Consider the following 22,359-nt stretch of genomic DNA (forward strand, 5'->3'; position numbering starts at 1 on the left):
TCTTTTCACCCTTGTTCTAGTTTCTTGAAATGTTTCTCCTTTGTCTTTTTTTTTTTTTAAACGCTGCCTTTTCATCTTTGTATCTTTATCCTATTTAGGCCGTCTGTATATTTTTTGCTGTTTGGAGAAGTGTGAGCTTCCACTTCTCCAAGAAGAACTTTTTCTATTTGAGTAGGTAATTGTCAACTCCAAACTAACCTACTGTTAATTTGTTCTAATGAGATATGTTCCATATTGGCTGATGTTAATCACTCTGAGTCCCGTGGTTATTGTCAATCACGTGGAAATGTCTTATTGTCAGCCAGACTTGTAGGTTAAGCACATACATTCTCCACCCACATAGGCAGCAGTGTATATATAAAGAAAGCTTTATTGGTATCAAACACCACAATTCAAGCTCTTTCAGTCTGGAAGGCAAGGAAAAAATATATCGTGTGCAACATAACCCTGATCACGTAGTGAGTGACAGAAGTTTTGTAGGTTGGAATATACATAACTGTTAACAACAGTGCACCTTTTCAGCATCCAAATCGTATGTCCAGCTTAGTTATAAAATAACTCTAGCTAATGGTCACTGATGCCAGCCCAAATCTCTGTTGAAGTCAAACTTGGCAACATTTGCCAGTACTTTGCCATCGTTGCTGCAATTACTTTCTTTGGATAGTTGACCAGTTTTTTAAATTATTTTTATTTTGAAGGAGTTCATGCTAATGAGATCTCCTGCCTTGATTTAGCATGCATCTGTTACATGCTGTTTCCTGAGTGCTCATTTTCAGTGCAATGTTCTAAGATCTTACGAAGAGCATCACATTGTAGAAAAAAATCTGCCTGGTGAAACTGTGCAGATAGATAGTTTGTCTTTCCAAAAAACCCCAATTATTTTAAAGGATAATGTAAATATTCTTGTAACCTTCTACACCAATTTTTCATTGACATTACGCCTTCATTGTAAAATTATGCCATGATATGGTAGATGATATATTAAAAAGTGGGTAACATTTTTGCTGAGATACAGCTTGTATGTTTAATAGATTAAATTTAGTTTGTGTTAAACATCCTGTCCGTCTGGGGGGTTGTATCTTCTTTTCACAGCTGAGACCTTCTACAGTTTTGGGGATTTTTTTCCCAGAATTTTGCAGGGAGTAGGGAAATCAGTGTTATAAAAAGTGTGACACGAAAAGAAACAGGTGGGAGCATTAGTACCTGTCTGAAAATTACACTTTACAATAAAGCCTCCTGCAGTGGTTAAGAACTTCCCCTTTAGTGTTCTGTAAAATAATCACGTTGCCTAATAGGCTCAATTCAATAATTGCTTTTCCTCTTTTTTAAGTGTCCCTTTTCTGCAGTGTTTACCCATAAAAGTGCAGAAAGTACAGTGTGAAAAACAACTACATGCAGCACTTTTAGTGCTCCTTAAATCCATTTTGCATGCGTATGCCTTTTTGAAATAATTCTTTTCCTCACTCTCAGGTAGAAACACATTCTAAAATAAAAAGGCCCAGGAAATAGAATAATAAATAAAATTGAAATACAGCATTGGTAATTACTAGACTAGAAGTTAAAACATGAGAAAAAAAGTTTTGGGAGAAGACATGATGCCCAGTCTTTTAGATATTTCAGTTTCTGTAGGCAAGTGATTAGTTACACTTACACACAAAATTATAGAGGTCTTGGATCAACCATAAGCAATAGAGCACAAAAAGACACGTAAGTATTGCTCCTTCAGTGCAAGTCATGCTCATCACACTTACTCTGCTTCACAACTCCAGAATATGTATAGCAGATGTTATCTGAAACACTCAGTGTCGTGGGGAGCACCAGCTCATTAAATATCTACATTTTTGCCCCACATTTATAGCAACACAGTACCCCTAAAACATGTACGTGCTGTAAGCTGGCAGGGTAAAACACCAAACTTTTAAAGGAGCTTAACACTGTTCTTTGGTGAGCATAACCTCAAAACAAATGGAGGAGACAAGATAAGTGAGGCTGTGGTTCTGACAGGTATAGCAGGAAAGAGTTAAGAATACTAATAAATTAACACACTTTATTATTAGTGTGAATTACAAATTATTCATTGTTTGGTTTAGGTAGTCTGACCTCCTGTTGCAAGGAAGATCTCAGGGATTTCTCAGACCTGAGTCTGGCTGCTTAAATCAAGATTTCCAGATTTAAGGCTTACTATTTAAAGCACCACAGTAAACTTTTTCCAAGACTTATTTATTTATTTAAGACGTAGGAAAGACTGAGTCTGTGATTTGTAGCCTTGCACAGGAGAGCAAAAGCAGTGGACTGGCAGGATGCAGAACCACATGGAGCAGAGAACAGCCAAGAAACTGCTGTAGCTGATTGCCTGGCGTGCCCCTCATTTATGAACCTGCTATAAGCAGGTGAGGGGCTGAGCAGCCATGTCAGGGCTCTGAATGGTGGGTAACCCAGTCAGGGAATGACTGAACTGGGAGAGAGGGGTGAATCTACTGGTTTTTTGGCTAGTGGGGCACTGAATAGAGAATTTCATCACAGCTGTGAGTGCTGATCTGCATGCATACCTGTTTCTGTGTGTTATGCAGCAGAGGTTTCAGGGAACAGTCTTCTACAAGGGAAGAACGTCACAAGCCATTCATTATCAAAATAATACAAAAAAAGATAAGAGTGTTTAGGTTTTATACGCTGGGATACAGAAAAAAAACAAACTTGTCTATTACTTAGTACAGGACCCTGTGTCTTTCTCCTGTGCATCTCCTTCCGTGCTTCAGGGGAGTTGCCACGTGCCCATCTGTGGTGAGTTGCCCATGTCCACCCAACCACTCTCACACAGCCCCCCTCAGCAGGACATGGATGAGGTGAGGATAAGGAGGTCACTCACCAACTAATGTCAGAGGCAAAACTGCCTCTGTGAGGGGAAAATGTAATTTATGTCCAGTTAAAATGGAGTTGGATGGTAAGAAACAAGAACCGAAAACACCTCTCCCCCCCACCCCACCCCTTTCTCCCAGGCTCCAGGGAATGGGTGCTATGTCTGTACATATGTGCTTTGTCATTGTTTTGGTTTATCACTGCTTAGAAACAGGGCACTCTTGGGCACTCTTAAGGGGAAATTGTAATGGTTTCAGCAAGGGTTAAGAAGAGCTGATGGGGTAGACTGTGGTATCCTCGTGGTGGGAGCAGGAGAACCAGCCGTGGCTGCTCAGGGCACAGACCTGGGCCAGCTGACGGGGTGCAGGGGGGTGTGGGTGTCTGGGGGGGATGGCATGAGGGAAACACAACAGTGTTTCTACTCACTGTTGCTTTTTAATGATGATTTTTTCTTGGGATTTTTTTTTTTACTTTCTATTGCTCTCAAGTATCCCTAACCTGCCTTCTCACCTCACACATGTGGTTTCTAGAATGCTACAAAGGGAGTCAGTTGGTTTGCTGGGAGTGACAGTCTGAGGGACCTCTCAGCATCATCTCCATTCAGCTCGTTCTAAAAAATGTATTTACTTGCCTTTTGCACCTAGAGGGAAAAAAAAACCAAAGCCTGGGCAATTATATGGTAATCAACATCAAAAAGGGGAACTACATAAGGGTGAAGAATCTTGTTAAAAAGAAGTTATAAGGGGCAACTAAGAGAATTAAATCTTTCCAGGCAGCCTGAGGACTATGTTAGAAAAATTAAAAAAAAAAAGAGTTCAGAACCACAGGGTCAATACACATCACCAAGCAGAAACACTTTAGAAGGAGAAGTTGGTGAGGCTAAACAGAAGAGAAATCAAAGTAATAAAAAAATAAAAAAGGGGAAGCTATAATTTGAAAAGCTGAAGTTTTTTCCCAAAGGAAAGAGAAGATTCTTAGATTTTGGCAGGTTAAATATAAAAAAAGCAGTAAACCAAACCACCAAAAAGAGGGGAGGGGGAAGTGTTTAAGCAGCAACTAACAAAGAAACTTAAAAGTAGTTAATTTTTTCTGAAATATATCGGGAAGTTTGCCAGACATTTTTAAGGTCAACCAAGGATCAAGTTTTAAGGGAAAGCCAGAAGAATTTGCTACATTCATATTTACTGTGGTAGAGGAAACAGGGTATGTTACCAACTGATTCCCTTTTTTCGGAGGTTTTCACCAGCAAGATTTACTTAAATGGACTGTGGAGGTGGCTGTGGAGAAGTAAGAAATCAGCAGGACCAAAAGGTTTCACCCAGGCAGTCAAAGGGAATTCAAGGATGAGATTGATGAATTATGAATAGTGACAGGAAACTTAATGCCAACCACCTTGCCAGCTCGGGTCAACGAGGCTTCAGGAGAGATCCCAGAATGTGCATTTCTGTGGAACTGACATCTGAGCTTCACAAATACTAAAAAATATAAAAAGGACATCTGAATACTACCAAAGTCTTTGGGGAGAAATCCCTTTGGCAGAGGGAAAAGCCTATTTTATAAACATTGGAGTTCCTTGAAGGGCACAGAAAATATGCCTTGTGGTGGCTTATTTGGCATAGAAGGGAAACATTAAAGATGCTTCCAAAACTGTAAATGGCACAGAGATAGTTGTTAAGGATTGCTGGCTTATTCTCTCTTCAAGTAGAAATGTTATGGTTAAGTTAATGTCAATGGACATGGCAGATGGTAAAAACTCTCAATAATTCAAGGAAAAACTGTGTAAGTTCATGAGAAGGCAAGTCCTTAAGGTTTACAGAATATTTTTAAACTGTGCTTGGTATCACAAGTGCCTGAGATCTGTGCTTGGGCTCTTCCCTAGGCATTTGCTTCTCCCTGGTGTTGGAGATAAGGCACTGGGGGAGCTGAGCTTTTTGTCTGATTCAGTGCAGCTGTTCCTGTGCTGCTAAGCCTTGAACATAGGCTGTTGTGGCTTGCTAGACTGGATGCTAATGGAGCTGGATCCCATAGAGAGCTTGAAGATATCTCCTTTACAGTGCTAAAATTATTACCATGAAGGTACTAATGAATAATTTTCTGTGTGAGATAAGTTTGCACTAACCAAAGCACTCCCCTCTGTCTGGAGATAATGACACGTTTGGGAAAAGAAAAGCAAACTCCTGTAAGTAAATAATGTTTGTCTCTTTTCCCCTTTATTGTATTACTGTTTCATAAGTTATTTTTAGATGCAAAAGGAATTGACACAAGCCGTGGTGTAGGACTTAGCTCTGCAACACAAATAATCGTGAGTTCCCAGTGTATTGTTATTAAGATAGCATTATATTATCTGGAAAGCATAAAGCATTTTATTATTCATCGTGGTTTAATACAGTGCGCTTCGACATCAGCTTTTTTTGGCACTGGTGGAAAAAAAAAAACACCTGAGGTACAAAAGTTTTGTGGTATATTTTCATTCCTTTGGTGCTCCTACAAGCTGTTATAAATAGCAACAAACACTTGGTTACTTGCTGAGAAGAACCCCACTATTCAACTGAAGACCTCAGAAATGTTGTTGTTATTGCTAGTTATTAATAGTACCTTCTTTTGTGAAAAGAGGATATTTTGCTACATCTCCCAAACTTCATGATGTTCTTACATGCATTTGAAAGTCAAGAAGTTCATACCTTGCTTAATGAGGGTTGGTACTAAAGGCTTTGTATAGTCCTTGCTTGTCATTCAAGTTGCAGCACTGGTACTTTTATCAGCTCTCCCTCTGTTGTCACTGCACCTCAAGTGCAGGAAGGAATTTTAGTTTAATGAGGCTTCTCCTTGGCTGTGTCTTACATCAGCAGCAAATGATTTCAAACAAGTAGTATTTGGACAAGCAAGTAACTGTGAATGAGATTTTCAACTGTTTACTTAATGGAAGAAGCGGAAATGAATCAGCCACTCTTCATTTTCCTCTTTAATTCTCATGCCAGCAAGCGTTTGACCTGAACTCAAAAAATGCAGCTGGTGTTTCTTAGATGGGATTTCTCAGCTTATTATACCAAAGTTTCTTAGGAGTGTTGGGGACACAGCTCTTAGCAAAAACGGTGCAAGCTAGGCTTGTGAATATCCATCCATGTGTCAGCCTGAAATATCTAAGCAGTCTAAAATCCTGACTTGTCAAAGGGGAAAAGAAACCTCCTAATAATATTTCCTCATCAATACCTCGATATACACTTCAGGCCTCAACTGGCAGTGGGGATATGACCAGCAGACAAAATACTGATTAAGGAAAAAGAGGAAAAGGAGCTGAAAATGTGGTGTGACAGTAGTTACCTTCTGCTTCCTCGTTTTGGTAGTCCCCCACCATTATCTCGATGTGGCACTTTAGCATAGCCTATATTAGACAACCTAGTTTAAGGAAATGTACCTTTCTTAATCTTGTAATATGAAAATGTAAAGCATTTAAAAATAAGTGGTCCTGAAGCTCTTTCTGCTGTTTTTTTTTTCTGTTATTTCTGAGAAATCAGTATTCTCTTGCTCCTCTGGCTGGAGATGCAGTACACTTGTAAACTGGTATGAGGAGACATGATGTTATAAAAAGATCTGCAGGCCTGCCAGTTGAGATGTTATTTTCCTCTGCATAGTAACTACGGTGTGCACATCCTATCATTATGCTTTGCTGCTGCTTTCCTATCCCCAGCAGTACTTCCTTCATTAACATTTAGTTCCTGGTTAATCCCAGTAATTTTCAGCAGCCTTTCTGATGCATCCACTTGAGCACCATATTATCTTAATACTGCTGACATTTGCATGTCTTTGAAATACATTTTTTTTTTCAGATATTGTCCATTTAATCCATGGCAGTTTCTATCGTCCTTTGTTCTTATAGTCATGCTTTACTTACAGCTGATGAAAAAGAATAATCTACTAATTTCTCAGTAGCTCTTAAAGGTTAAGAAGGAATCAACAAGGTGTAAACAGCAGCATAAGAAGCCCAAAGATTTAGCTGTTTGAACACTGACTACATAATTAGAAACCTATAGAACTGGAATTATAGTGAAACCAGGCCATTAAGATTTCAATGTTTAATCAACAATTTTTCATGTGAATAAAATTCGTACATGCCATTTATCATTCCAGCTGTACTCTGACAGGAAAGAAAAAAGCCCTTAGGAATAGCAATAAAATATTTAAGCAAGGTGTGACAATTATTCTTTATATCCACTTATCTGTGTATAGTTTCTCCTCTCTCCCCTCCCACTTCCCCACTCTTATCTGAGAGTGTAGGTCTTAGCTTATGAGGCTGAAAGGCAAGGGATTTGTCTTTGTAATTTGCACATCAATATATGGCACCAATCCCAGGCAGAACAGGGGAAGGGCGTATATTACTGACGTGCTCCAGTGCTGATCCAAAGTACTCTCAGCTCCAGAATTTTAAAGAAGCTTTCAGGGCACCAGTGTTTCTCTGCAAGTAGACCTCACATCTTTCCCTGCCTCTGCTGACTTCCCATTCTCCGGAAGAATTCCGTTCTTCTTCCCGGGGTCTCCCTTTCCCCCCTCTGCCCGCTGCAGCAGGGGAGATGCACCTTGTGGAGAAGGTCTCTAGCCCTTTGCTTCCTTACACAATCTCCTAAAAACAAGGCTGTCACTTACCCTTCATTATTGATATGTCATTAAGGATATCTTATCCACTGCCTGTGGAGCTGCTGAACGACTGCACAGCAGATAATAATTGTGCATCCACCCAACCAGGTGCAGTGCTGTGCAATCTCACCGTGTCAGGCCTTCAGTACAAGAGTTCTGATACAAAACCAGAGGCATTGCTATTTACAGACATTGGAAAACACCTTATCTAATCTGTGGTCAAGTCCAGGCCAAAAGAGTGATATTTCTTGTAAAGTATTACCTACTGCTTTGTCCTTGAGCTCTTGTCATTTAGCTGACAGTAGCAGTCACTTCTGCAAGGTCTCCGTTCCCCACAAAGTAAGGCAGGATTTATGACTTAAGATTGTTTAATGTGGTTTGGGTTTTTTTGGTTTTATTTTCTTGTTTGTTTGTGATTAGTGTTTTGTTGTTTTGGTTTGGGTTGGGTTTTCTTGTTTAGTTCTGCTTTTCTTTTCTTTTCTTTTCTTTTCTTTTCTTTTCTTTTCTTTTCTTTTCTTTTCTTTTCTTTTCTTTTCTTTTCTTTTCTTTTCTTTTCTTTTCTTTTCTTTTCTTTTCTTTTCTTTTCTTTTTCTTTCTCTTTCCTTTCCTTTCCTTTCCTTTCCTTTCCTTTCCTTTCCTTTCCTTTCCTTTCCTTTCCTTTCCTTTCCTTTCCTTTCCTTTCCTTTCCTTTCCTTTCCTTTCCTTTCCTTTCCTTTCCTTTCCTTTCCTTTCCCTTTCCTTTCCTTTCCTTTCCTTTCCTTTCCTTTCCTTTCCTTTCCTTTCCTTTCCTTTCCTTTCCTTTCCTTTCCTTTCCTTTTCCTTTTCCTTTTCCTTTTTCCTTTTCCTTTTCCTTTTCCTTTTCCTTTTCCTTTTCCTTTTCCTTTTCCTTTTCCTTTTCCTTTTCCTTTTCCTTTTCCTTTTCCTTTTCCTTTTCCTTTTCCTTTTCCTTTCCTTTCCCTTTCCCTTTCCCTTTCCCTTTCCCTTTCCCTTTCCCTTTCCCTTTCCCTTTCCCTTTCCCTTTCCCTTTTCCTTTCCTTTTTTCATTTCATTTCATTTCATTTTATTCTGCTGTACTGGCCTACACCTCTCCTTCTGCCTTTTTAGCCTCGGGAATCTTTTTGAAAGTGATGTTACACTTCTGTGGAGGACTTTTCTTTTTTCCCCCAGTCAAAATTTAAAAGAAATATAAATTATTTATAAACTGGAAACATAAAATGAACAGTATAGCCATAAGTACCATTGTTTTCTAAAGACAGAAGATTTTAAAGCACTTTTTATGAAACCTGTTTGTAAGCTGTATAATGTTGCCTCTGAACTTGAGATGTTTTGAGCTTTGGACTTTAAAATACATATAAAAAAGTGTGGTTATTAGCTGGTTACTAAAAATATTCTAAAATATTAGGCATTTTGATTTGAACTACTAAAAATGCATTAAAATATCCAGATCTTTTTCAGATTTGTTCTGAAACAAAATGAAGTAATTACCTATTCCCTGACCTAATGGTGTATTTAAAAGAGGTTTACCTTTCTTCTTTATGGTATGCATCAGTGTGCCTGTATTCTTCATTTCCATTTGCTCCCAAGTGATGGGCTGGCCTTGAAAATTTGGAAATATGGCAGCCTCTTCCTCTCTCCTCTGTTTTGTGTTTCTAGATTCATGATGAGGGAAGGCAAAAATAAAGTAGTTCAGCAAATTTTGCCTTTTATGAGTATAATTGCTTGCCTGGTGCAGAAATGTCTTGAGAAATAATAAAAGAGTGGAAATGTCCAATCTATTGTTTGGGAAGTTGGTCAGATTCAGAGAATGCAAAAAATCAGAGCGGGGGCAAAATGAGACACCAGAAGTTCAAAAGTAGGAGGAGTATATGACAAATGCATAAAATAGAATAGAAGAGGGAGAGGTTATAGGATGGGAACTATACAGACCAGGCAGCTGAAGGCCCTTCCTGTTCTCTGCTATGAAAGCCTTTTAAAATTAGCACATCTGCAGAGCTCCCACTTGCTTCTGAGGAAGCAGCAGACACAGATGCCCAAGAAAAAGGTTGGAGAAAATCAACAGCCCCTTAGAAAGCGTGAAATGTTTTTAATCTTAATTTGTGTCAAGAAAGTGGAGGGTATAAGCACAAGATTCTTTTTTTCCCACTGTGAACGTTTGTGTGCAGGCAAGAGGGAGTTGCACAACCAAACTAACCCTGGCAAGACCCTGGTTGTCCAACACACACACAGTGACTCTTGATAATGAGCCCTAATTCCCTGAACCATTTTTTCACTTCTAATGGGGATCATGGGAGGCCAGTGGATCACCCACAGCAGTGAGCACACTGCTTTGGTGTCTGCTTCTTCCTCCTGCATTAAACTTGCCTGAGGGAGGACGGTACTTTGTGAACAAGTGGGGGACTCCCCCACATGTGCTTTCACATGGCAATGCATTTGGAGTTTATTTAAATGAAATTCTGGGCACATCCCTGTGGCATCTCACTCACAAACTTTGGTTGGGTTTCTTTTTTTTTTTTTTTAGGCAATCTTTTTGTCTATTTCTAGCCTCCCTGCTGCTTCCAATAGTAGAATACAAGGGATATTGCTGATACAATTCACTGATAAGTTGTCTTCTGATTTTACATAAGTTCTCTTGTCTATCTGTCTCATGACTATGAGAAAGCCATTCTCCAAAATGTTATTCACAGCAGGGTTTTTGCACTTCTTTGAGAGGATAGTGAATAATACAGGAATTAGGTAAGAAACTTCATATATACATACATATATATATATGGATTATGCACTTTTCAGGATATTAGTCTGATATTACCTTGCCTTCTTGAAAATGACTAACAAAGGAAAAATTTTGAGGATGAGAGGGGGGAGGTACATGATATGTGCAAAAGGAAAAGCTACAGATAAGTGGTTTCAAAGTTCCAATTATAATTGGTATAATAGTCAGGTTCCTACAGACAAAAGCTTTTGACCTGGAAGGAACCTTAAAAGAGGTTGCAAGGAAAGATTGGAGTGTAGATGGGATATACTTGTATCTTTGGGGGAAAGGATAAATATCTTTGCCTTGAAAAGACTCTTCATGATTTGCTTTAATCGGTTGATGTCACAGGACTCTCATGTGCAAATTTAGTCTATCACATCGACATGTTTAGTACCTGTAATCCAGTGAAGGTGGATTTATCTAAGGCAAGCTACAAGCAGGGAGGTCTGTCGCCCAAGTACAGTTGTGATGAACAAAACAAAGGCTTTATCTGTATCTAGGACAAAAGGCAAGGAATGAAGGGTGTTTGGTTGGTTTTTTGGTCGGTTGCTTTGGTTTGGATTGTTTGCTTTCCTTTTGTGCTCTATTTTTTTTCTTCTAATTTTTGGGGTTCTCTTTTTTTTCTTGTAAATTATGAATACTAACACCATTTGAGAATCTTATCATCTCTATATATTTATTATTTAAGCAACTTTTTTAAAGGCATAATGCACTACAACAGTCTTCAGCATTTCTTGTTTTTCCTGCTGTCTTTATAGCTTAAATTCTTGTCAAATTTTTATGATGTAAGAAGTGGAAATCCATAGTTTGTTGCCACCTCATTTTTAATCTATTTTGGTAATTTAATTCTTAAACATTTTAAAAACATTAGTATAGGATATAATAAATGTTCCTAGGCTACATTATGTCAGTTGAGATGCTTAAAAAGAAAAATAGAGACAAATATAATAGACAATTCAGATGTTCAAAGTTTCCTTCTTAAAAAAAAAAAAGAGAGAACTTCATTAAAGGTACTTAGGATATTCTTTACTAATTCTTCTGGGGAGAAAAACACTGTATGAAGGTTACACAGGCTTTGCAGAGCTACAAAATCACAGACAGTTCTAATCTCATAAAATAAAAACCATCTATCCAAGCCTTTTATGAAAGACCAGTGACTGTGGGTATTGATGTTTTTGATAAATGAAATGCTCCCAAAACAGCTCATCCCAAAATGACTCATCAGACTGAGGCTTTATATAAACAAGAGGTTCCCTCAGGGTTTAGGCTTTGAACTGGATGATTAACTGACAAAGCTAAAAACCCAGTTTCTTGATACAGAGAAACTATGTTTCCAATTAATAAAGCAGTCGTTCCCTTGGATGACTTGTAACTTTGCGGCAGGATCTCAACAAGAAACACTCTGATAAATGTTGTGATACCTTTTCCATTACTCATTTGAACATATCCACTAGATTATGGTTTTATAGATTTCAGAGAATACAAGTGTAACCCTGTTTAGAGAAGTAAAAGGTATTGTTTGAGAGGGCTGCACTCAAATAATGAGTGTAGTTGTCTTTTTAGTGTTCCTCAAATTCTTTTTCCATCCTTCTTATTTTTACCCACACCAGCTACAAAATTTTGACAGGATGCTTAGATACCCAGTTGGATGATAATATCCTCAGTGAGACTTAACATGTAAAAAGGTGGCATTTTTTTTGTTGTTGTTGGTCTGGTTTTTTGGGTTTTTTTTTTGGTTTTGTTTTTTTTTTGAGTGTGATCTTATGGAAACAGAAAGGTTATCCTGTGCTATTACTAAGGGTCAGTAACTTATCCAAGTGTTGTTTAGTAAGGTCTCCATGAAGAACACTTTGTACATGACCTTTCTGTACCAGAAAAATCAGAAAAGGGCAAAAAAAATGAATAGAGCCAAGAACTTGCAAGTGCAACTGAATTGCATTGCACAAATTCACTTTGTTGAGAAGGAAGAGCTAATACAATAGATATATGTATCATTTTTAAATGAAGGGTAAGTTAACTATAATAGTTGGGTATAAAAATATCGCTAGAAAGGAGGATTTATAAGAAAGTACTGAAACATCACAGTCCTTTGGTTAAGAATTGAGGAGGGGATGGAAAATAAGTATTTTTTTAAAATATTATTGTGTAATTTTAAAGGCCACAGCTATAAAAAGAAAATATTAGTGTGGACTTAAATATAACTGTTGACTTTCATGTTATGGAAACACTTGTTGAAAAGGTGTCAGTGCCCAAGTGATCTTTTCTAATCAAATCTGACTTTTGTTTTGAAAACATTTTTTTTCCAACATATTTCAGTTTGCCCTTAGTTTTCTCTCTGACTTATTTTGGAAAAAAAAGTTTTCTTAACCTCAAGATTAGAAAACGATTTGGCTCTATCTTTGTTCAATTACTTGCAAGAAAACTCCTGTTCCACAGTATAAAACTTGAGTCATTGTGCAACTTCACACCAGTGTTTTGATACCTTCATTGCAGTCCCATTTCAGTTTGACTGGGAAAGAATACCAAAATTTGTTGCTTTTTATGTCAGGTTTTGAGGCTAACAGGAAGACATGCAACAAAATCATTTATTTATCCTGAAAAACAGTTCCCTTTTATAAGTCAGTCACTGAATGCTTCTGGGCTTTTCCGTTAGGATTAAACATGAGTTATAATGAAATCTAAACCCATTTAACAGTACATCAGAGGAAGTATAGGGTTCAGATTTCTTGGGGGGCAGGCAGAGACATTACTGTTCATAATGCTTGTGATTGGTGTCTCTGGTTTCTTCCTGTTTAACACAGCCCTGGTAATGCCACCGTGAGCAGCCGAGTGCAAAGTCAAATCAGTAAAAGCCATACGTACCAGTCAAAGAAATATCAGGGGCTGCCACAGTTGGGCTGTGTCTGTTGAAGTATTTCATCAGTACAGCATGCTTAATTCGTTTGGGTTTTGTTTTGGAAGGTGTCACACCGGGAGCAAATTAGTATGGGTAAGCCAGAAGCAGAGCTGTGTTTTGGGGAAGCAGACAGCACCCTGGTGCTTCGGCTCTGCTGCCTCCTTCAGCCCAGTGCAGGGTCTCAGTGGTAGCACAGCTCGTTTCCACTTAGCCACGTCCACATGGGAGGGATTAAACCGCAGATATAGAAAAGCAGCTCTTCTCCAATGCAGCAGAAAAGGGAGGACAGACTAGTTCTTTGGGTCAGTGTACTGTAACTAACAGGCTGCGTGTTCCTGTTAGGACAGAGCGGGTCAGGGAGCTTGTTTGTGCCAGGAGACGTGTGAAGGGAGCAGCGTGCAATTGCATTAGTGGCTGAAGTGTTTATTCTGATTTTATAGGGGCTGGGCTCCAAGGAAGACGTTTTCGGGATTGTCTGAAGAAAAATTTGTATTAAATGGCTAGGTGTGGTTCAACTTGAAGTAAGAGCAAACCCAAGGCACAGGGACACCCTATTTGTTCCAGTCCATGCAGGGATAGATAGCATTATAGCAGCCCATTAGTATGAAAAAAAGCACTGAAATTCTACAGTGTTAGAGATTTGTGCAATGAAGAAAAATGTCCAATATTAAGGGGTGTACATATTTGTCAGGTGTTTTAGTGTGTCAAACCTAAGTCAAACTGTTGGCTAAGAGAAAAAAACCTCTATCTGGGTTTGCACCCAGGATAAACTATGGGGACTTTGAACTTGTCTGTGCCTTGTGTCAGAGAAGGAAAGCTTCCCCATTAGTGCTTCAGCTGCGTTTGTACTTTGGACAATGAAGGTACCAAGGCAATTATCAAAGAACAGGCAATATACTCTAAAGTTAAAATTCCTTTGCCCTTTCTTTTTGAATTTTTTTTTTCCCCTGCTGACAATCTCAGAATGTATCAAATTCAAACAGAGAAAGAGGGGGAGAGAGGGGCCTGCTAAGTACAAGGCTGTCATAACTTGTAACAAGATTATAATATGCAGAAGTGTTACTTACCATATCCTGCAATATTCATTGCCACTGCTAGGAGATCAGTGTAAGACAGATAAAAGTAAATACATTTTTGCATAGCAGGTAGGGAACTTCCAGAATTCATTGATATGGGAGGCTGGGTTGATGGACATTATAAGCAGATTCCAAAAAATATTAGTGACATTCATAGGCAACAGGTCTAAATATCAAGTAGGTACAAAAGAGAACAAGAGATGTGCCCTCCAGCATCCCTGACAGAATGATTGTAGGTGCTGGCAGAGTGCAGGAGGAACAGACCACAGAAAAGGGACGTACTCATGTGCTTTCCTTAAGCAGCCATCCCCTTGTCGCTGACCACAGCAGCACGATGGCCTGGGTGCATGAGCATGTCTCATGTTCTTAGCTCACTCCTGCCTAACTAGTGAATTGTTTAGACCAGAGTGTCTCAAAGCTTCCAAGCAGCACAGGCAAAATTTAATTCTGTGGTTGTGACAGAACTGCTGCTTTAGGCACCATCGTGCCCGAGAGCTGTGCCCGGTGACCAGGATGTGTTGACTATGGGCCTGCTGCCCAGGAATTGTTCTGCTGCTGCCACCAATACAGCACAGGATGGCTTAATATTAACTGTTAATTAGCAGCTTCCCCAACATCCACAGTATGCAGATCTACCTCTCCCTAAGCCGTGATTTTTCTGCCGCACATCATTTTGCAACCACAGCTAAGCGCTCTGTGTAAGACTACAGCTGGGATATTACAATGTGACAGAGCCCCTGAATAATTTATATCTAAGTCTCCATTTCATACTTATTTGTTATCCTATGGGTTTTCCCCTAGGATATGCCATCTAGTTTCAATTTAAAACATAAGTTCCATAAATTACCGCTGCACAGAAGTTGCTTTAACACGCCACTTGTGCAGGTAATGGTGCACATTGCAGCAGGAGTGTTTCAGAGTCTCCACTCCTGGGATTGCAGATTCACAGTGAGCTGGTAAAGGGGAAACAATGAGGAGTTTGCTAGAAAATTGAACAAATCCACCTTAACACATCAAAGCAAATCACACCCTGATGTTGGGAACTCTGCAGGGCAATGTTTCTGCAGCAGCGTGGACATCGAGAGACTCTGCTCGCACTAAGCAGAGAGGAGGTGTGTGTGTTGTTTGTCATGGGCATTTAGATACCAGTTCATGGAAGTGCACTTAGCAGGAGTATTATGACATATTTATGGTGAGGTATAAATAAGGCCCATTACACCAACAGTTCTTAATCCTTGCTTTATTCTCTGGGTATATGATTTTCCGAAAAAAGTCGTAACTTAAGAGAACAGCCAGTCTAAGTTCAATGATGTTTTAGCAGGGTGTCAAACAAATATCACTAAAACATGTATAAATCTGTTATGTTTCAAGATAAATGTTTCAGATGTTCACAGGGTATTCTGAGTTGGAAGGGACCCACAGTATTTTTATTTTAAAGAGTTGAATGAATTATATAGCGGTAAGTGCATTTCAGAAAAATTCCCTGTTTTCATGTCTTGCCTAATTTAAAATAAAATCATGTCATTGAAATCATTAGGGCTATTTTTCTGTGCATGAGGCTACATTTTGGCAAAATGTTTCTCCTTAAATATTTAGGTTTAATTCTTATTCTTAACACTTATTAAGTTTAATAGGCTTTGAACACCTGCTTCAAATTAATGAAATGAGCTATTTCTTGAGTAAGACTAGTGACCATTTTGGCAACTGCTAATTTTATAACACTGTATCATATTTTGTTTTATTACTTAGTCATACAACTGCATATTTCGATAGGATAATAAAATGTAATGCTCTCCTATCAAATATATGTGCCAATCTAGAACAGCTTTGGACTGAAATCACTTAAATAGTGTACCCAAAAGAGATTGATATTTGGGTTACAGTGTACAAAGCTACCAGCTACAAGTAAGGTATCAGTGAGCCCCCAGGCTGTAATATATCTTGCTTGAGTGATCAGTATCTAAGGGCCTGAGATGCTCTGCTTGTGACACAGACAGGATTCAGGAAGCCAACCTTTCACTCCCAGTCACGAGTCTGCATTTTTGGTGATTTGCCTCATATAAATTTGAAAGTATATCTTGTTATGTGTGAGTGAAGACTGCACAGCAGTAAAAAACACATCCTGCTGTCTGTTAGGCAAATCTGAACTGGGGAGCTTCTTGAGAGTCCTTAGGAAAGAGTTAGGTATCACTTGCCAGTGGGAAGGTGTGAATCTGGGAATATGTGAATCTGCAGGATGGTCAGTTCCCTTCTCTGTGGTGCCCTTAACTTGCCTAGGGGGTTATCACTGCTTTTGGCCTGGTTGATGCAAGTGCACGAGGCACAAGAGGAAAAGTTTCGCAAAAGAAGGAAATCCAGGATTTTAAGCTAAATCTTACGTTGCTTGTGATAACGTGTAACAGGCAATTGTTTGAGGGAAGGATGCAGAAAGGGCGGGAAAAGGGATGGTCTGTGACACAATGCAGCAACCCAAACAAATTTAGATTGTGTGTAAGATGTGCTGCTTTGAGACTGATAAGCCCAGTTCGGGGAAAACCCTCGGCGCATGGGAGTGTACTTGTGAATGTGAATGGCCTAAATAGTTTGAGAATCCATTTACAAATCACTCACATGTACCTCACCCACCCTGCTCGCGCGATTTCTGGTTCCTGCCACCCACACAGAACCACACTGTTCATCACACGAACAGAAAGCTGCTTTCACTGAGCTTGCCAAGCACCTTGTAAACGGTGGGCCCTAAAACCTTGCAAGAACTATTTTTTAACTTAGGGAAGATCTTGACCTGTTCCAGTACTCTTCTACTTCCTTTTTGATTTCTCTTCTTTTCTCTGCTTGTTCTTTCACTTTCTTTACTGGCTGACATCTGGGATGGTGAGGTTGTAATAGTGACAGTTCATTATATCCAGTAATTCAAACTGTTGTTGAATACTCTTTGATGGTCGGCTGCTACTCGTGAGTCTCTGATGCTACTATTTCTGATGCATATGTTGCATATACATGTTTCACACATCTAAATAAATGCATTGCTTTGGATCCTCCAACAGGCCAGAACCAGTACTGTGGACAAAGGACGGTGGAGAACTGCCAGATCCAGAGAGAATGGTTGTCAATGGCAGGGTTCTAAGCATCAGTTTCCTAAACAAAACAGACAATGGCACATACCGATGTGAAGCAAAAAATCCTATTGGCCGAAACAGCACAGAATATGTCCTGATAGTCCATGGTGAGTGTGTTCTTGTTAGTGCATGTCATGCATATGTAACATTTCAAGCCAATACAGTCATTACAGAACATTCTGTAATGACATTATGGTCATTACAGAAAGAATAGCAAGAAAAAAGTCGGTAGTATAATTGCACTTCTATTTATGCTGTCACCTAGTTATGGGATGGATGTTATCTTTCTTTTGTTATCATGCCTCTCTTCATACAGTTTAAACAAAATACAGTCGCTTACGCTGTGAACTTTTTGGTAAGTAAGCACCTGTAAAAGGTTTTGCAGTAGGTAGGTACTGTTTTAAAAACACTTGCCTCAGGCCCAGCTGTTCAGATGAAACTGGTCACAAAAGGATATATGGAGAGAAATATATATGTGTTTGAAGTTTTCTGTTTAGTTTTTTATAGACCACCAAAGATGGGAGATCAGATTCTTCACACGAGTTATAGCCTGCTACTGAGAAAATTCAGCTTATACAAGTTAGCTTGTCGTCATCTGGCTTATTCTTACAGTGAATCGTCAAAACTATGTCATGTCCTTAATTCATTATACTACTTCCAATAAAATTGAAAAATAGGAAGGTTCATATTAAATTCCAGTTGATTTTTTTCCCATAATTAATTAGACAGCAATATGGGTCCCATGAAAGGAATAACTGCCTTCCAAGTTGATCGTGAAATAGATTGATATAACAGGTATAGGAGAAACTATAATACAAAATTAGGATTTACCTTTAATACAGCCTTGCAATGTGGATCTAGCAGTCTCAAAACATGATGTTTTCTTATCACAAGTATGTATTCCTGGAAGATGGTGATTTCCATAATTTGAATTTTAATCTAAGTGAATGTAAAGGAAGAAGCTCCACTGTAGTTCATGAAGGTACTTTTTTTGTGTATTTTTTTTTAAACGTGACTTCTTATAACTGACAAAATAAAATGAAAAAATCTAATGAAAATGATAGTCTGTAAATAGACATGAGAATTATGTAGATTTTATTTGCTTATGATTAATTTGGTTATAACAAATACATGTTTCTTTGATGGTTGTAAGGTCTCAAAAACATTTTTCACTCAAGGTTTAACCTGCCTTTAGGTATTTGGCATAAAACTTCTAATAAGTGCTACTTTCAGTAAGGAGCTATTTATTGGCACTGTTGATGAAATGTCATTTGTCAAAAGAAACCCTTAGATTACTTTTCATTTTTCTTAAAGTTCACTACTGGTTTATGTAGAATTAGTGGCACAAGTAAGGAGGAGGTCTTTGCATGAGGAACACAGAGCCTGTGCTGATGCCTGAGTATTTCTGTATTAAAGGCAAGCAGAAAAACTAAACCCTCTAACCTCGACTTATATTGGTTACCACAAGAAGAGAAAAAGAAAAAAAATGTCTTTTTTTCATCCTGGACGTGGTGATGTGGTGGTTGTTGGCTGCAGGCACAAAGTGCACTGCCTTTGATGAGATAATGGCTTCTGCGCTTGCCACGTGTTGAAACTTCTGTGATTCGTCTTTTCTGCCCAATTTACTTACGTGATTATTCCTGAAAATATGGCCTTTGATAACGGTAAGATTTTTTTTTCCATCAGTGATGACTCTGCAATGCACCTCTACCAAAGAATACTTCACCATTTCCTATGTGTCTTTCTCCCAGTGGCGTGCCCCCCTGTCGGTCTGATTATCTTGCAACAACTTGGTGGCAGTCTGTAAAATCATTCATTATCAGGGAGGCGCTCTGTGATGTTTGGCAGCACATTAGGCACGTTATCAGGTTTAGCTCCCTCATTGCTGACCTCTTCTGTTATGAGTACCAGAGTTTTCCTAATTGCATTTCTGCAATGCCAGTGTTGGAACTAGAGAAGGTAAATGTCAGGTGCTTCCCAGGCTTCTGAAACAATGAGAGTGATGTGACAGAGGATGAGATGATGTTTAGTGCTTAACAACTCACTGCATTTCAGAGCTGTTAGGTTTATTTTAAGTACAGAGGAGACTGACACAATTATTTTATCAAGTGTAGAACAATCAGTTGTATAGATCAATTTAAGCAGCCTTATCCCTTCTTTAGCTCATTATATTCATGAATGTCTCTAGTGAAACATAATCCTCCCCAAATCATACAATATTTTCTCTCTATTTCTCTGGGGGCTAAAAAAACCTACTTTTTATCACTTTCTGAGATGCATCCTTCCATTTAATAGAAGATGTATATTTTTTTTATCTTCCTAAATATATCTGGAAGCATCCTTTGATTTCTCATCCCTTCCCCTGTGCTTAATGTGTTGATGTAATTTTTTTGTCCTACTTCTTTGCTAGAATTGATTTATCCCATAAGTATGCCTTCTTACTTTGAATGTTAGGTTTCCAATAAAAGTACATGCCAGATTTTCCATGTGAGGAAACAGAGGACATCAATGGAAGGTATCCTCTGCAGAGGCAGGGGAGTACAACCTGATCCAGAGCTTTTCTTTTCTAATGTATACCTGATGTGGACTACATTTTTTTCCTTTTTTTCACTTCTACTCTGACAGATTTTCTGTCTTTCTGTTTGTTAATGTTATAAAAGCTTCATCTGGCTTCTATTCTTTTTTTTCCCCCCTTTGAAATCCCCCTCTCAGTGGTACTCAATCTAATAATTCTGTCAGTTCCTTAAGTTATCTTCCTAACTGAGAGAAGATTTAGACAGCTTTAATGTAGAGAGAGGATTGCCTAAAAAATGGAAGGAATAGTTTATCATAATTAGAAGTTAAAGGCAAGCAAAGTATTTATATATATTAATTATACAAACCAAGCAAAGAGTGTCTCATGCCTTTAACTGGACCAACCTAGACTCAAAATTATACAGAAAAGTAGTATTTTTTCCACAGTAAGTGATGATGAGGTAAAACTGTTTTGATGTTAAGGGACAGCACTGGAAATAAATATTGCTATAAGCGATGAATGGCAATCTGTCCAATGCAATTAGTGTCTGATAACATATAAAATCTTTTTAGATTTGCAGTATAATTAAAGAAATCGGACTTCAGAGAAATTGAACAAATTTGAATAAAGTTAACGGCATGGACTATTAAATATGCTCATGCTGCTTTGCTGAATCAATATGTCTGCTAATTTAATTTTTCTTAACATTTATTGTTAATAATGAATGTCATAAAATACTTTGTGAAGCAGGAGGGTGGGCACAAAGTCAGAGTTTATAGGCAGAAGTACAAAGGCAAGACGTAGTTTGCTCATACATTTCTCTCTTGCAGTAACAAAGGCACAAGCTTTAATGCCTGTAGCTGTTGTCATTTCTGTATTCTAATTGGTAAGCCTGGTGCTTTAGAAGTGCACATTCTGGCTAGATATATTACACCCTTTCTTTGGTAATGTGCCCCAGGCAATTTTCACTCTCTTCCAATTTATTAAGAATTTTTGTTTACCTTTGTCCAAATACTTGTCATTAATCATCAGCAAACAGGGCAAACTGTCAGACTCATGTTGCTCTGCCCAAAACCAGAGATTCTACTTGCAAAGCTTAGGTAATGAGTGCACTGACTTAGCTGGAGTAGAGGAAGGAGGTGGTCCATCATAATCAAACTGAAGATAACAGCTGTGATTTATGTAGGAGTAGTTCATAACCTCTGGAGGTCACTGCTGAAGACTTAGTTCATCATCACACTGGAGTGAGTGACACAAGTCCACACCATTGAGAAACCTTCTTAATGGCAGCATTTGACAATTTGCAGACCTCTTTGAAATGGAGAACCTTGGTGAAATATCTTGATACGCCAATCTATAGACAAGCATTAAATTAATTGAAATATTCAGAGCTGTAATGTGTCATGTAGCAATTCTCTAGAAGAGCAATATGGAAATTAATATGAATCAGCAGCTGTGGATGGTCAAGGCAGTTCTTACTGCCCTAATTATAGATACATTACATACATAATATTGCCCATGTTATACGTACAAAGTATGTACTTAGTATCTCTGAAGAATAGAAAGGGTCATAACATATTCCTTTGTCTTCAGCCTCTCTATTTTGTACTTTTTTCTTAGGCAAGCTATTTTTTGCAAATAAAGGCAGCTGAAAGACCAAGTTACATCCTCATTAGTATTTTGAAAAGTGCTTTCAAACAGAAGATCTCCTACAGTGTGTAAGACCAAAGGCCCCACTGCACCTTTCCCAACTATAACATTATTTATATTCCACCTGCTTGTCCAGTCCCATTTCAAAACATTTGTCATCTTAGCTTTCACAGTAACCTGTGGCAACAAGTTTCTGAATTGAGTTACGTGCTTTGAGGGAAAAGTATTCTCTTTTGTTTGTTTAAGCCTGCTGCTCGATCTCTTCACTTCCCAACTCTACAAGCTGTTTGGCCTCTCTTGCTGTTTGGCCTGGAAGTAGGCAATTCCAATCACTTTGTACCTGTGCTGCTTCCCTTCAGTAGATTCTCAGGTTTTTCCACCCTGGTCTCATTTTCTCATTAGTTATGATCTTAAACTCCGCATTTCCTGGATTCCTGTCCCTTGTGTCCACTCTCTTTCTTCAGTGGTCTTTTTTTCACCTTTTTTCTCCATTTTTGTTCCAGTTGTAAATCTCTGTGATTGATTGTTCTCCACATCTGGTAAATGGCCTATACCAAATCTGCACCACACACCTTGGTTTATTAAATCCTACCTCCAAATACATATACAGAGGCTCATCTTCTGTGGCCACTCATAATTCTAGCGTGGTGCACTTTTAAATTTATACAAGTTTCTTTTCAAATCTCTCCAAGAAAGTAGAAACTGAGTCAAACAGTAAATTGAAAGAAAACCGAGGAGATGAGGATATTTTCTGCTTTCTTGGAAAACTAAGCTTACTGAATAGGCAATAGATCTTTTGATTTGCAAATGTTTTCACTACAGAACTCTGATAAATCTTATATAGTGTTTTTGGACACCTCATCATC

The 22,359-nt window shown here is 38.5% G+C and overlaps 1 protein-coding gene across 6 annotated transcripts in view; it reads left to right on the plus strand.

The window, feature by feature from the left end:
- Positions 1–22,359, plus strand: part of CADM2 (cell adhesion molecule 2) — a 611,005-nt gene that overhangs the window by 525,156 nt on the left and 63,490 nt on the right. For all 6 annotated transcript variants that reach the window (XM_051780129.1, XM_051780131.1, XM_051780130.1 and 3 more), the window contains one exon: positions 17,257–17,435. In XM_051780129.1, the coding sequence (XP_051636089.1) occupies positions 17,257–17,435 (179 nt within the window). The remainder of the gene's footprint in view (positions 1–17,256; positions 17,436–22,359) is intronic.

This window comes from Manacus candei, unplaced genomic scaffold, assembly GCF_025592945.1.
Source record: "Manacus candei isolate 608988 ecotype Guabito, Panama unplaced genomic scaffold, ASM2559294v1 h1tg000014l, whole genome shotgun sequence".
Lineage (NCBI taxonomy): Eukaryota > Metazoa > Chordata > Aves > Passeriformes > Pipridae > Manacus > Manacus candei.